We start from the raw sequence: 12,014 nt of genomic DNA on the forward strand, positions 1-12,014 counted from the left end.
TTGTAGATTTTGATTATTATTACAAAACATACATTAACCACTTTAGCCCTATATACATTTCGGCCATTTGAAAATAGCCGATCTACAAGCTCACAATGCATTTTATACATTTGAAAACTTGTGAAATGGGACATTCTGCATAATGACTATGTTCTACTTTTGGTACTTTAAGTACATTTTGATACCAATACTTTTGTACTTTTACTCAAGTAAATGTTGAATTCTGGACTTTTACTTGTAACAGATTATTTATTTCTACATTGCAGTATTGATATTTTTACTTAAGTAAAAACATTTTGTACTTTTTCCACCACTGGCAACAGATATCTCGAAAACAATGAAAACACACGTTTTAGATTTAGTCTGAACATGCAGTACTGAACAACAAAGAGAGCAGAGAAACTGAACAGAGAACAGAAGGATGAGAAGAACATTTTGAAGTATATCGTGTCACTTCCCCTATCCGGTGGAAAAAGAACAGCCGCGGGCTCTGATTGGTCCGTGGGCGGCGGAGTCCTCCCCTACGGATTGGTCAACGAGCGCGCCAATTGGACGAGGCCTTGCCGCGTCTCCGCTGCATATTTTGAACATAAATACTAGACGGTTTTCACTAAACACCAGCCACTGAACTGAAGCCAGGACTGACAGAGAGAGTGTGTGTGTTGTGCTGCAGACTCTCTGGCTTGATAGGAAACGAGGATGTGGCTGTTATAAGGACGAGTTAACAAGATCGAACGCACTTTTGAACGTAAACAACAGTCATCCGACGATGTTTGGGATTTTATTTATTTTTTAAACGTATTTCTAGTGTGTGGCTGCTGGCTCGTCGTTAGCTCCCCGGCTAATAACCACCCAGGATCGTGTTGCGAGGACGAGATTTACACTTTAGCACCGTTCACGCTACAACTCTACACGAAAGTATACATCTACGCGAAGGATTTATTTGGAATATGGCAGGAAAAATGGAATCCGAGCGACGTTTTTTTGTGGACCCGCCGTCGCTGAGGCGCAGCAGCAGGCCCGATGGAATCCCTGGGTTTTCCTCGTCGCTGCCTGAGTTCAGCAGCACAAAGAACAACCATTGCACGAAGAACCTGTTCTCGCCTGGACCCGCCACTGTGCTGTCTCCTGTCACCAACCTGGCCAACAACATGAACAATATAGGACTAGGGTAATGATCATAATAACTTTTCTCTTTAACTTACTGCCAGCGTTGCCATGTCCGCTTATTGTACGCGACTTTGGGCTTATTTTTCCGTGTAGTTGCTTGAAAACATAGTAGTTGCGAGTCGCATCATCGGCTATTTTCAATGTTTACAGTATAGGTTTAAAGTGCTCATGACCCAGTGCCCTAGTGTCTTCTTTTCCTAGACATGGTTGCTTATTTCTCAAACACAATCTGGCAACACTGCCTGCTAACGTAGCATTAGTGTGCTGTGGGTGTAAGCTTTAGGCCATCACCCACGTTTACTAAGCAATTTGTTCTAAGTCGGTTTTTATTAAGCTGCGATGCAGTGACGTGAGTATTTATTCGAACTTGTTTTCTTTTTTTGTTACAGACAATGTGATACACCTAAAAGGAGGAGGCATGGTCCCCCTGTCAAGATCCCATCCTTTGCTTCAGATGCCTCATCAGATGCTGGTGAGCAACTTCCTCACGAATGTAGTACTCGTATGTACACCAAGTACATTTACTCAAGTGCTGTACTTAAAAGTATAATTTTGAGGTACTTTTACTTCACTGGAGTTAGAAGTTAAGTATCTGAGAGTACTTCTTCCACCACTGTTTTCTTTAAAAATGACTGTCATATTATGCTGTAGCTCCTGCTAGCAGCCACTCATGACAACATATGCCCCTGGCATGCATACATATTATTATAATACACCCATTGTTTGGTATATCTTTGGTTTGTGATGCAGTACCATCAACTGGAAATATTGATCTGTCATTAAAACAATTAAATCTCCTTCATTTAGGCCTGGGCATGGATTCACCAAGTCCAATGGATGAGCTCGACATGGATGAGAGGTAAGTTGCACTGTCCTGTTGTCTGTTCCAATCAATCACTGTGGGCTATGTATGTACCCCTCCTTCTCTCATACCCTCACCCTAGGCTTGGGTCCAAGCTTAGGGAGCCAGGCACCATTCTCAGCTGCTGGGATTATGGGGGGATGTGGTTCTGCCGTTGGTCTTGAGCTGATGCGTCTTTTAAGTTTCATTAAGCAGATTAGTTGTTGAGATACATGTAAGCTTGACTTTCTTAGTCTTTGCGTCAGTGTGACAAGTCAGTGTCATATTGTGTTTTTTGTTTTCTTTAATATATTGCTTGTGGTACATTTTAACCAACAGTGTGTACAGTACGATTTTATTTCTCAAAGGAAATTCGGTACCAGGGCAGTAAGAAGCACAAGAGAAGACACACTTTGTTTTTAGTATGCTGGTGAAAATGACACTTGGCTTGGCTGTAGTAGTTGTGTCAACATTGTTATCTTAGACTGGGGCCATTGTTAGTGCATCCCTGTTGTGATGATTTGAACACTAGTGCGGTAATAGTAAAACATTTTAAATCAAATTAATTGGTCAGGACAGAAAATGATGCGTACACAGTACACACTAACTTGACTAAAATGAGTTGTCCTTAAGTAGTTGCTTGCCTCTAATCTTTGGGTGGCATCTCTCCAAAAGACATCTGCCAACATCTGATGGCCTGAGTTTCTTCACAGCATTTGCTCCTCAAGACTCCTCTCACCTTTCTAACAGCTGTTTTGGTTACAGCTGTTGTGTTGCTATAGCATTTTGAAGTTACAGGGAGGAGGGGCCTACGACTAGTGTTTAATGATAGCCCACCCCCTCTAGTTCTTGGCACACTCTTCCTTTGCCCTGCTTTTTCAATGGGCAATGGGGTCCTTTCTATTGAAATGGGGGCTCCCCCTTTACCAGAGGACCCCCCCTCTCGGCTGCATTGAATAAGACACACTCCCTCTTGGCAAACAAAGGGCCCTTGCAGAAAAGGAGGTTGGCGGCATTTGTTGCAGCAGGCATATGGTAGATTAGCTGATCTCTGCATTCACTCAGCACTGCAGATGCCCTCCCTGACCCCTCCCCACACTACAAACCTGGCTCTCGTCTTTAGCATACAGGTGGGCATTGCTGCTGCGCAAAGACCACCTCAAACCAAAGACATTTGTGCATTCACTCACTTCCTCTTTCCCAACCGTTTTCCCCCAGCTCTCAATAGATCTTCAGGTTCTTTGTGTTGATAGTTTATGGGTGTTCAGCATGTACGGAGGAGCCATGGATTCCTTCCACCCCATTTTCCCAATGCAATACTTGTTTGTATACATTTTGAGAGTTTCAAACCAATCTCCCCATTTGATCATTTTCTAATGAACTCTCTTTCTCTCTTTTAGTTTTGAAAAGGCCATGGAACAATCTAGAGTCGTCGTCGCACAGTAAGTTACTCCAATCCAATCTTTTTTTCTCAATGACCTAATAATCATTAACTGATGCTTGGATACTGTTCTGTTGGTACCCCTATTAAATTGAACAACATTGCTCTCTTGGGAGTGCTTTACTCCTAAATCAAGCATGCCTGTCTACTTATTGCCCATGGTTTTCTGACCGGAACTCTCATCTTTCCCCCTCTTATAGGAAGATGCCCATTCGAAGAATCCACTCACTGCCTGTAAGTAAAGTGAGATGTGTTGATGTTCAGGATTGTTTATCAATGTAAAGACGTGGCCACATTTAGCCTAAATTCTGCTGAATCAAAAAGCCCATTATAATCTCAGCTCCACTGAAAGTCACATAATTGAAAGGATGAACAACTATTCAGTAGACTAGACACTGGTAATTTCTCAAATCAGGCCTTATTTTTTATATGGATTTGTTTTAAACCAGCCTTTAGTAGAATGCCACCACAGTTTTAGTTTCTACACTGGTAGTACCATTGCTCATGACTTCATTTCCATTTCAGCCAAATCTTCTAGGCTTCAGTCCAACCCTGAAGGGCCAAGAAGATTCCGAGCGTTACGGGATTTTTGGGCGCCCACCATCCCTGGGCCCTGCCTCCGTCTCTGAACATGTGAACAAAGAGAACGTGTCAGAGGTCAGTGTTACACCTTGCAATGCAATGGTTTGTTCTGCCTCAGATCTTGTGGGGGGGGGAAAGGGTTGTATGTTCATGAGTAATGAAGAGAGACTGACAGAGGGCTAAGCAGGAAAAATGTTTTCATCCAAACCAGATGGTTGTTTAGAGTAGACCAGTGGTTCTCAAACCTTTTTTTTTATTTCTCAAACCTTTTAATTTCAACCATAACTCTGAGTGTACAAATGGACCCAAGGGTCCATTTGGTTCCATTTGTACACTCTCAGAGTTACAGATTTGTAAGGGTCCATTTGGACCCGGATGGTCCCTGGACCCCACTATGATAACCACTGGTCTAGACTAAACTTTAAATGCTAATAAGCCTAAGTAAAGATTTACTGATGGCACAGTAATAAAGTTTCTACATGTACCAAATGTATCTGGGGCTTGAATTCAAGTTCCCCCACTGGGTGACCTTTAAATTATCATGCAGGATCATTTTCATGATCGTTTTAGTTTTTCTGAAGCATTTTTGTTTTTTTAAACACAATTTTAGCCCTCATCCAGCTGAGGTGACTGGTGCTCAGGATTTTGAAAGATTTAAATGCACCGTCCATATTTATTTAGTGAATGCTCTTTTTGCCTACAGGAGGGTTTTGAATTCAAGAAGCCCACCAGGCCAGTGTCGCGGTGCCGCATGCGCTCTGTGAACAGCGGAGAGACTAAGGACTTTGCTCGCCGGCCCAACTCGGCCCCAGCCCTCATGGTACACCCACATCTGCCTTTTCCTACCAAAAAATGGGTCATATCACCCACAGTTTGTGTATGCATGTGTGTCATTGTAAATTCTTGGCACCGTTGTGTACTGGAAAACGTATGTCTGTCTGTCTGTCGAATACATGTGTATCTATCTCATTTGAAGAATACATGTATATCTATCTCATTTGAAGAATACATGTAGATGTTAGAATTTATTCTATAGTGTAAATAGCCAATGTTTTTTTCCCCCCTTTAAAATTCTAAATCTGTTCCCTCCCATGTTCTAGATTTCCCCACCTGCCACCAAACGCCTGGATTATGCGGATGACACCAGCCCTGTGTTCTTCAGGCGTACCTCCTTCACCAATTCTCTGAACGACGATGAGGATTACGGCTTCATGGATGTACTGGAGGATGATGTTGAGGTGAGTTCTCACATAGTATTTCAGTCTCTTAAGGAGAGTGGCCAGGTCACTCCCATCATAATTTTTCTTGATTATTGATGTGCAGTAAGAAATCTGAGTGGGACATACTGAAAGGCATTATAACCAGAAACTATCTTTCCTCCTACAGAACGACTATAGCATGCCCATGGGAATGTCCAACCTGCTCAACGCCCCATTAGTGTCTGACACTAGTCCAGGAGAAGACTCGGTAAGTTGCCTGTCAATTATCTTTACTGTAGTAAAACAAGTCGACTACCGTAAATTTCGGACTATAAGCCGCAATTTTTTTCCAAATTTTCGACCCTGCGGCTTATATAACGGTGCGGCTTATCTATGGATTTTTACAGCTAACGGCCACTAGGGGACCTCCTAAATCTATGGATTTTACACCCGCGGCTTATAGTCCAGTGCGGCTTATATATGTACAAATCATTCAATTTAGCTGCTGCGGCTTATATTCAGGTGCGGCTTATAGTGCGAAAATTACGGTACATGTCTGTATAGCTCTTTAGTGTTAGTCAGCAAGACTGCTAGGTATTGACTGCTAGTTGTGTTTTATCTGAGCGTTAAAGACCTGGTTAGATATATAAACGTGCATACCTGATTGAGTTTTTGTCTTCTTCCTCAGCCTGTGAGTCGCTGTCGGCCGCGAGGTCTGTTTCGCTCTCCCTCCATGCCCAGCCCGGTGGCCCGTCACCCGGCCAAACGGCCCGACTGTCCCAGAGATGAGAACACGCCAGTCAGGGTGAAGAGGCGGCGGAGTTTGGCAGGAACTCAAGTTATCAGCCCGGAGGATGTTGAATCTCCACGCACGGTTAGTAGCAGCCTATTGACCCATTACTGACTTGACACCTTTGGTTGCTTAAAACTGACTCAACATGGATTTGAATATGACCTAAACGTAGTTGGGTCAATTCTAGTTCTTAATAACTGCCATCAGTAGAATCCTAGTTTTCTGTTTGTATATTGGCTAAGGTTCCAATTTAGTGACACTGACATTTGACCCTGGTTGGTGGTACCTGTTGTTTGTATCAACTGGTAGTCAACGGCTGCTTCCATTAAATGTCAAGTGTGTACAAGCATTTTATCAGTTTTTGATTCATAACTCCTTACCTAAAGTAAGTGAAGAGACATGTAACCAGAGTATTGAGGTACTCGTTTTTTTCAGGTAATTTTCTTGAATTGGTTTATCTGCTTCCAATTATCACGCCCTTGCAAAAAAATAAGTAATTGTAGAGCCATGTAATTTTATTAGATGCTCAATTTTAATATCTTATTTTGCTTTTCCCATGTGTCTGTCTAGGCTCTGCTCCAGAGGTCCAAGTCTTTCTGTGTAGCAGAGATTGATAGGCTGCTGGGTGAAGAGAACGGAGATAAGGAGCTCATAGGAGATTTCACCAAGGTAAGAAATTGAGAAATAATTCTCTTGGTTTAGTTGAGCATAGTTTATTGCATATATAATATCTGTTTGCAATCAGTTAATTTCACTATGACTTTAATTTGGTTAAATATTTTTGGACCCAAATCTAATCTTTTTGTTGCTTTTTTATTCTTTAGCCGTACATGCTGGACACAGTACAGGGCAAACATCAAGACCTCAAGTACATCACCTCAGAAATGGTGAGCGGATACTCTGTTGTGAAATGCGTTTTCCTGTCATCTTCTCTGGCTTTCATTAGTAGTTTATTATGCTAAAAATGTAACGACGCAAAAGTCGACTATGGCCCTAAGGTGTTTTCCTTCTGGTCCTCAGATGGTGGCAGCTCTCAATGGCCAGTTCAGTCGCCTCATAGACAATATCGTGATCATTGATTGTCGTTACCCCTATGAGTTTGAGGGAGGACACATCAAGGTAAGCACTCTTCTGTCAAAAATGGGTTTATTTTGTTGAACTAGCCATGGCTCTCCGGACAGATTTGCACCAGCATTTCTCAGTACAGCATTTGCACAGCTGCAGAGCCACGGACCAGTTATTCAGTGCATGCCAAACTGCTAAATCGTGCATTAATGTTTGTTTCTCTATGTAACTACACCCATGCACAGCAGGGGAGGGGTATTGTAATCAGCTGTATTTGTTTGTCTGTCACAGCGATAACTGACAGTTTTAATCTCGCTCAAACCTGGCAGATGAGTTCAGGAGTGGGGTCAGCACCTGTGCAATTGATTTACTTCAAATTAATCAAAGCTCATTGTACATGGTCAAAGTTTTGGTGTAGCTTGTATAATGTCTGAATGCACGTCTCTAAGATTGCCTGTGTCACTGTCACCAAGACAAATTCAGCATTCATTATTTATTGTATTTAGCAGCACCCTGACAAAACAAATTAAAAATAAAAGCAAGTCTCAAAATTTGTATTGGCTTTGTTTCTCCCCCAGGGAGCATTGAATCTGCACCAGGAGGATCAGGTGGAGGAGTACCTCCTCAAGACTCCCATTGTCCCCTCTTGCCCGGACAAACGCAGCCTCATAGTCTTCCACTGTGAATTCTCGTCTGAGCGAGGCCCCCGCATGTGTCGCTTTGTCAGGGCGCGCGACCGCGCCACGAACGACTACCCCGCACTCCACTACCCTGAGCTATACGTACTGAAGGGGGGCTACAAGGAGTTCTTCCCTCACTTCCAGGTTAGCACCTCTTCACTTTGTGTGAATTTGATAAGATTCCCTACTAGCTGCTTACATTAGTGACCGCTCACCTTTTTTTATATTACTATTATTTTCAATATAATCTAAAGATTTGCTGTGCTGCTGTTAACATAAGTTGTACACATGTGTAAAATTAAGCACAATTCTTTTGCGTGTGGGGAAAGTTTCAATGCTTGTTGTAACTCAAGCTTATCAATATGACTTCAGCAGTCTGTTTTCATTTCCCGTTTCTTTCGTGGTCTGACCCGTGCCCCTTTTTTCTGCCTCTATTCTCCTACCTGCGCAGTCACAGTGCGAGCCTCAGTCCTACCGGCCAATGGACCACGAGGACTTCAGAGATGACCTGAGGAAGTTCCGTCTTAAGAGCCGCACCTGGGCAGGGGAGCGAAGCAAGAGAGAGACCTACAGCCGACTCAAGAAACTATGAGTGCACATCCAGCACCCCTCCCCCCCATTTTTTTTACTGCCGCTTGACCACACTGCCCCACCAAATAACCCTGAGAGACTTTGTAACACTTAACCCGGGGTGTAGGACACATTTCTCCCCCATGCCACCACTATGTCACCCTGCTTCCATTCTTCAGAGGTCTTTTGCATACCCCCCACCCCTGCCCGTTTTATTTTTTCTCAAAGTGTCAGCCAAGTACACATTTGCTCCTACTGCCAAGCCACAATCCCAGTGCTGAATTTTAGCAAAGTGTAAGGTATTTATGCAAATTTCAAGGGGAAACCTCATGAACTGGTGACTCATCTTAAAGGTCATGGTGCAACCAGTGAAGTGATCCCTGTTATTTTAGAGCGGTGGTCTGACATAATGTGACTGTTCTTTGTTTTAAAAACCACTTAAGAGCCACTGGCTGTGTTTTACCTCATCTTGTTTTTAATTTAATTTTATTGGAATATGCAACATAAAACACTGCCAGTTTGCAATAGTTAACACCTCATTTTAGAAAGCAACACTGCCAAGGCTCAAGTTTTCTATTTCAATCAGGAAATGTTTGTTCAATATTTTTTCTTTTTTGTGTTTTCCACCTTACTGAAGCCCATGATTTAGGTTCTGTTGAGGTTCTGTGTTTGTCTATTTTTCTATTGGGTTCCTCCACCACATGTGAATGAAAATTTGATAATTTTAAGACTTTTAAATGTCTTGGGCAAACGTTTTAATGCCTGTTGAATTTAGATGACTTTGTAATACAGAGATACCAAAGTGAACTTCCCGTTAACATTGCAGTGAGAATTTGTTTTCCTATGCTGCAGGTCAGCACGTGTGAGGATTTAGCTTTTAAAACCCTGGTTTTGATTTACAATCCCTTTCTATTTTTAACGCCACAAAGTCTAATGACATGTTGTCAATTTGTAGGCATTGTGGCTGTTAACATTTGGTACTGACTCCTGGGGGGCTGCAGAAACTTTTATTGTGTTATTTTGTTTTTTATTATCTTTTAAACTAATTTGATTTATTTCATTTCTGTGTTCCCTCGTGTTTCTGATGTGGAGGATGGTTCAATGGCATTGCTGGAGTTTGTTCGATTTAATTATGTTCGATTTAATAGTCAGACAATGTGTTTCAACATAAAGCTTTCATCAGCTACACTGATGAAGGCTTTAGGTTGAATTAGGTTGACTACTGCTGTGCACTATAATAAATCACTGAAAGTCAAGTTTGAGTGACCGTGTATGAATGTTTTCAAGTCTTCACCTGTTACTCTACATATGATTTTGGAGTTGAGCGCATAGTTTTTCATTTATTCCATTGCTTGAGGTTTTTTGATTGAAACCTTATTTCAGGGAAATCCATTGAGACAGGGTCTCTTTTTCAATGGTGCCCTGTGTACAAACGATCATTTACAACGGTTTTACAGACATAAAATAAAAAAGTTGCAAAAATTATATATTAAAACCATATTAAACCATATTACACCAAGCAGGTGCATAGGTCTTCCAATATAAGGTCAGCTAAAAATCGTTTAAAAATGGCAAAAGAAACGAGGGCATCTAACTTCAGCTTTTCTTGACATTTGTTCCATATATATATATATATATATATATATATATATATATATATATATGTGAGGCTGTGGAGCATACATACTGAAGGCTGTATCTCCCAGTTTAGTACTGGTTGCAGTTAGTTTTCATGACAAACTTAAGTTAGTGCGGTCAAAGACTCTTTTTTTTGTCTCCACATTCAAAAACCACTACACTGCTAACTTAGACATTTGTTCAAATTGTCCAACCTGAACTGGAAACAAGTGGTTCCAATATTTGATCTAGTGGTCATCGTATATATTTTACTATGTGTATAATATATTTTATATATATATACAGTGTGTATGCGAGTGTATATACGTATAATATATATTGTTGTCGTGCAGAAACCTCGTATCTCGATACTTGTTTTTCGCATTTTAATGCCCTACTTCATCATACTACAGTGTCACACAAGTAGCTAAAATGGCTGACCTACAAGATCACAATGCTAAGTGATGCGGCGCGTTGTGAGCTTGTAGATCTGCTATTATTGCTAGAAAAAGATGTTACGTCTCTGGGTTTTATACATTTTTAACCAATGAAAAGCGTCTCTGTGGGTTTTATAAATACTGAAACAGTGAAAAGTATTAACTTTGTGGCTAAATAACTACATAAGATCCATTGGAATACAGATAATTCTATCCATTTCCTGAGAAGCACCAGTTTTGGACATACATAAGGTTTCCTCCCGACAGCAACGATATTATAAAATGAATGTATATGAAGTAGTATAGACAGCAGTCTGCTATGGACTGTTAAAGGGCACAGTTCCTGTTTTTTCAAATTCTCCCGCCCCGCCTAGGACTGGTTGTCAGTTCAGGCACGTGTCTATTGCATACAATTCACAGTCACACACGCATTCCTTTCCACAGAGGGAGTGGCTGTGTGAAGGGAACGCATGTGAATGCATGTGAGCAAGCCGTTCTGCCCTCCTACGTGACGTGTTTGGCACAAGGTCAACACTAGGCTGGAGAGAACACTGCAAAAAATGTCCTGTACCATAGTATTCTCTGTTTGAGTCTATGAGATACATTTGAAAAATCAACAATAAAAGTGATAAAGTTAGCATAAGGAAAAGCTCTGCATTTAAGTAAAAAAGACAAATGGAAAACATATTTCACCACAAGTACCATCATATGTGATCACAGGAAAATTACTTTAAAAACTAGGTCATTTACATGGCAATAATTCTGAGGCATTTTGTACAGTGGATGACTAATAGAAATAAAAACAGAGAGACACACGTGCTGTGAGCATGTGCCCTGATCCAGAGAAAATTGCTAAACCCTCCCCTCTGGCTTCAAGCCAAAGTTTCAAATTCTGCAGCTCCCCTCTTGCCTTGAGCATATCCCACTAGCCTTGTGGGTATATAGACGAGGCCTCGCCTTCTAACTGGAGCCCAACCTCTCTTTATCACACTCTATAAAGTAAAGGGAAGGCTGACCGGTCTAAGGTTAGCTGGATAGGAATATACATGATTACACACACAATTCAATTCAATTCTAAGGGCTTTATTGGCATGAGAAAACATACATTAACATTGCCACACACACGCGCGCGCGCTTGCGCACACACACACGCACGCTTGCGCACACACACACACACACACACACGCACGTGCACGCTTGCGCGCGCACACACACACACACACACACACACACACACACACACACACACACACACACACACACAGAAGAAATAGACATGGCCAGAACAAGATATGGGTCATGAAGGATAGAGAGGTTAACTAAACAAGGCAGGTCAAAACAGACTTGCGGTACTCTATGCTAGGCATACAGTTATGTGATAAAGAGGCAAGCACATTATATACAGTATATGATGACACAGCTTAAGAGTGATTAAGTAGCAAATTACAGATATGATGTGACAATACATAGAAGCAAATATCAACATTTAAAAAGCAATAATAAAATAAAAAAAACACTTTGGAAAAAACATGAATTAACATCTTGTCAAATCTCCAGTTAGGAGTGGAGTAGATTCAGTAGTTTCAGTAGAACAAGTCATGCATAGTTTTCCTGTGATT

General features: G+C 41.5%; 1 protein-coding gene across 1 annotated transcript; it reads left to right on the forward strand.

Moving 5' to 3' along the window:
• Positions 1-629: 629 nt before the first annotated feature.
• Positions 630-9,597, forward strand: cdc25b (cell division cycle 25B). Its single transcript, XM_080413343.1, has 15 exons — positions 630-1,171; positions 1,560-1,642; positions 1,978-2,029; positions 3,412-3,453; positions 3,653-3,686; positions 3,978-4,109; positions 4,738-4,854; positions 5,135-5,272; positions 5,421-5,501; positions 5,922-6,107; positions 6,597-6,695; positions 6,851-6,913; positions 7,047-7,145; positions 7,670-7,915; positions 8,223-9,597. Exons 1-15 carry the CDS (start codon positions 951-953, stop codon positions 8,361-8,363), a joined length of 1,734 nt encoding a protein of 577 aa, XP_080269469.1. The 5' UTR covers positions 630-950; the 3' UTR covers positions 8,364-9,597.
• Positions 9,598-12,014: the final 2,417 nt, after the last annotated feature.

The sequence above is a fragment of the Gymnoscopelus braueri genome (assembly GCF_963280865.1).
Source record: "Gymnoscopelus braueri genome assembly, chromosome: 19".
Lineage (NCBI taxonomy): Eukaryota > Metazoa > Chordata > Actinopteri > Myctophiformes > Myctophidae > Gymnoscopelus > Gymnoscopelus braueri.

What these genes read in the sequence shown, in the direction of transcription:
- cdc25b (XM_080413343.1), top strand. Translation starts at nt 951, where the DNA reads ATGGCAGGAAAAATGGAATCCGAGCGACGTTTTTTTGTGGACCCGCCG. An exon ending in AGATGCCTCATCAGATGCTG is followed by an intron (nt 1,643 to 1,977) that starts GTGAGCAACTTC and finishes TCCTTCATTTAG; the next exon opens with GCCTGGGCATGGATTCACCA. An exon ending in ACTCGGCCCCAGCCCTCATG is followed by an intron (nt 4,855 to 5,134) that starts GTACACCCACAT and finishes CCCATGTTCTAG; the next exon opens with ATTTCCCCACCTGCCACCAA.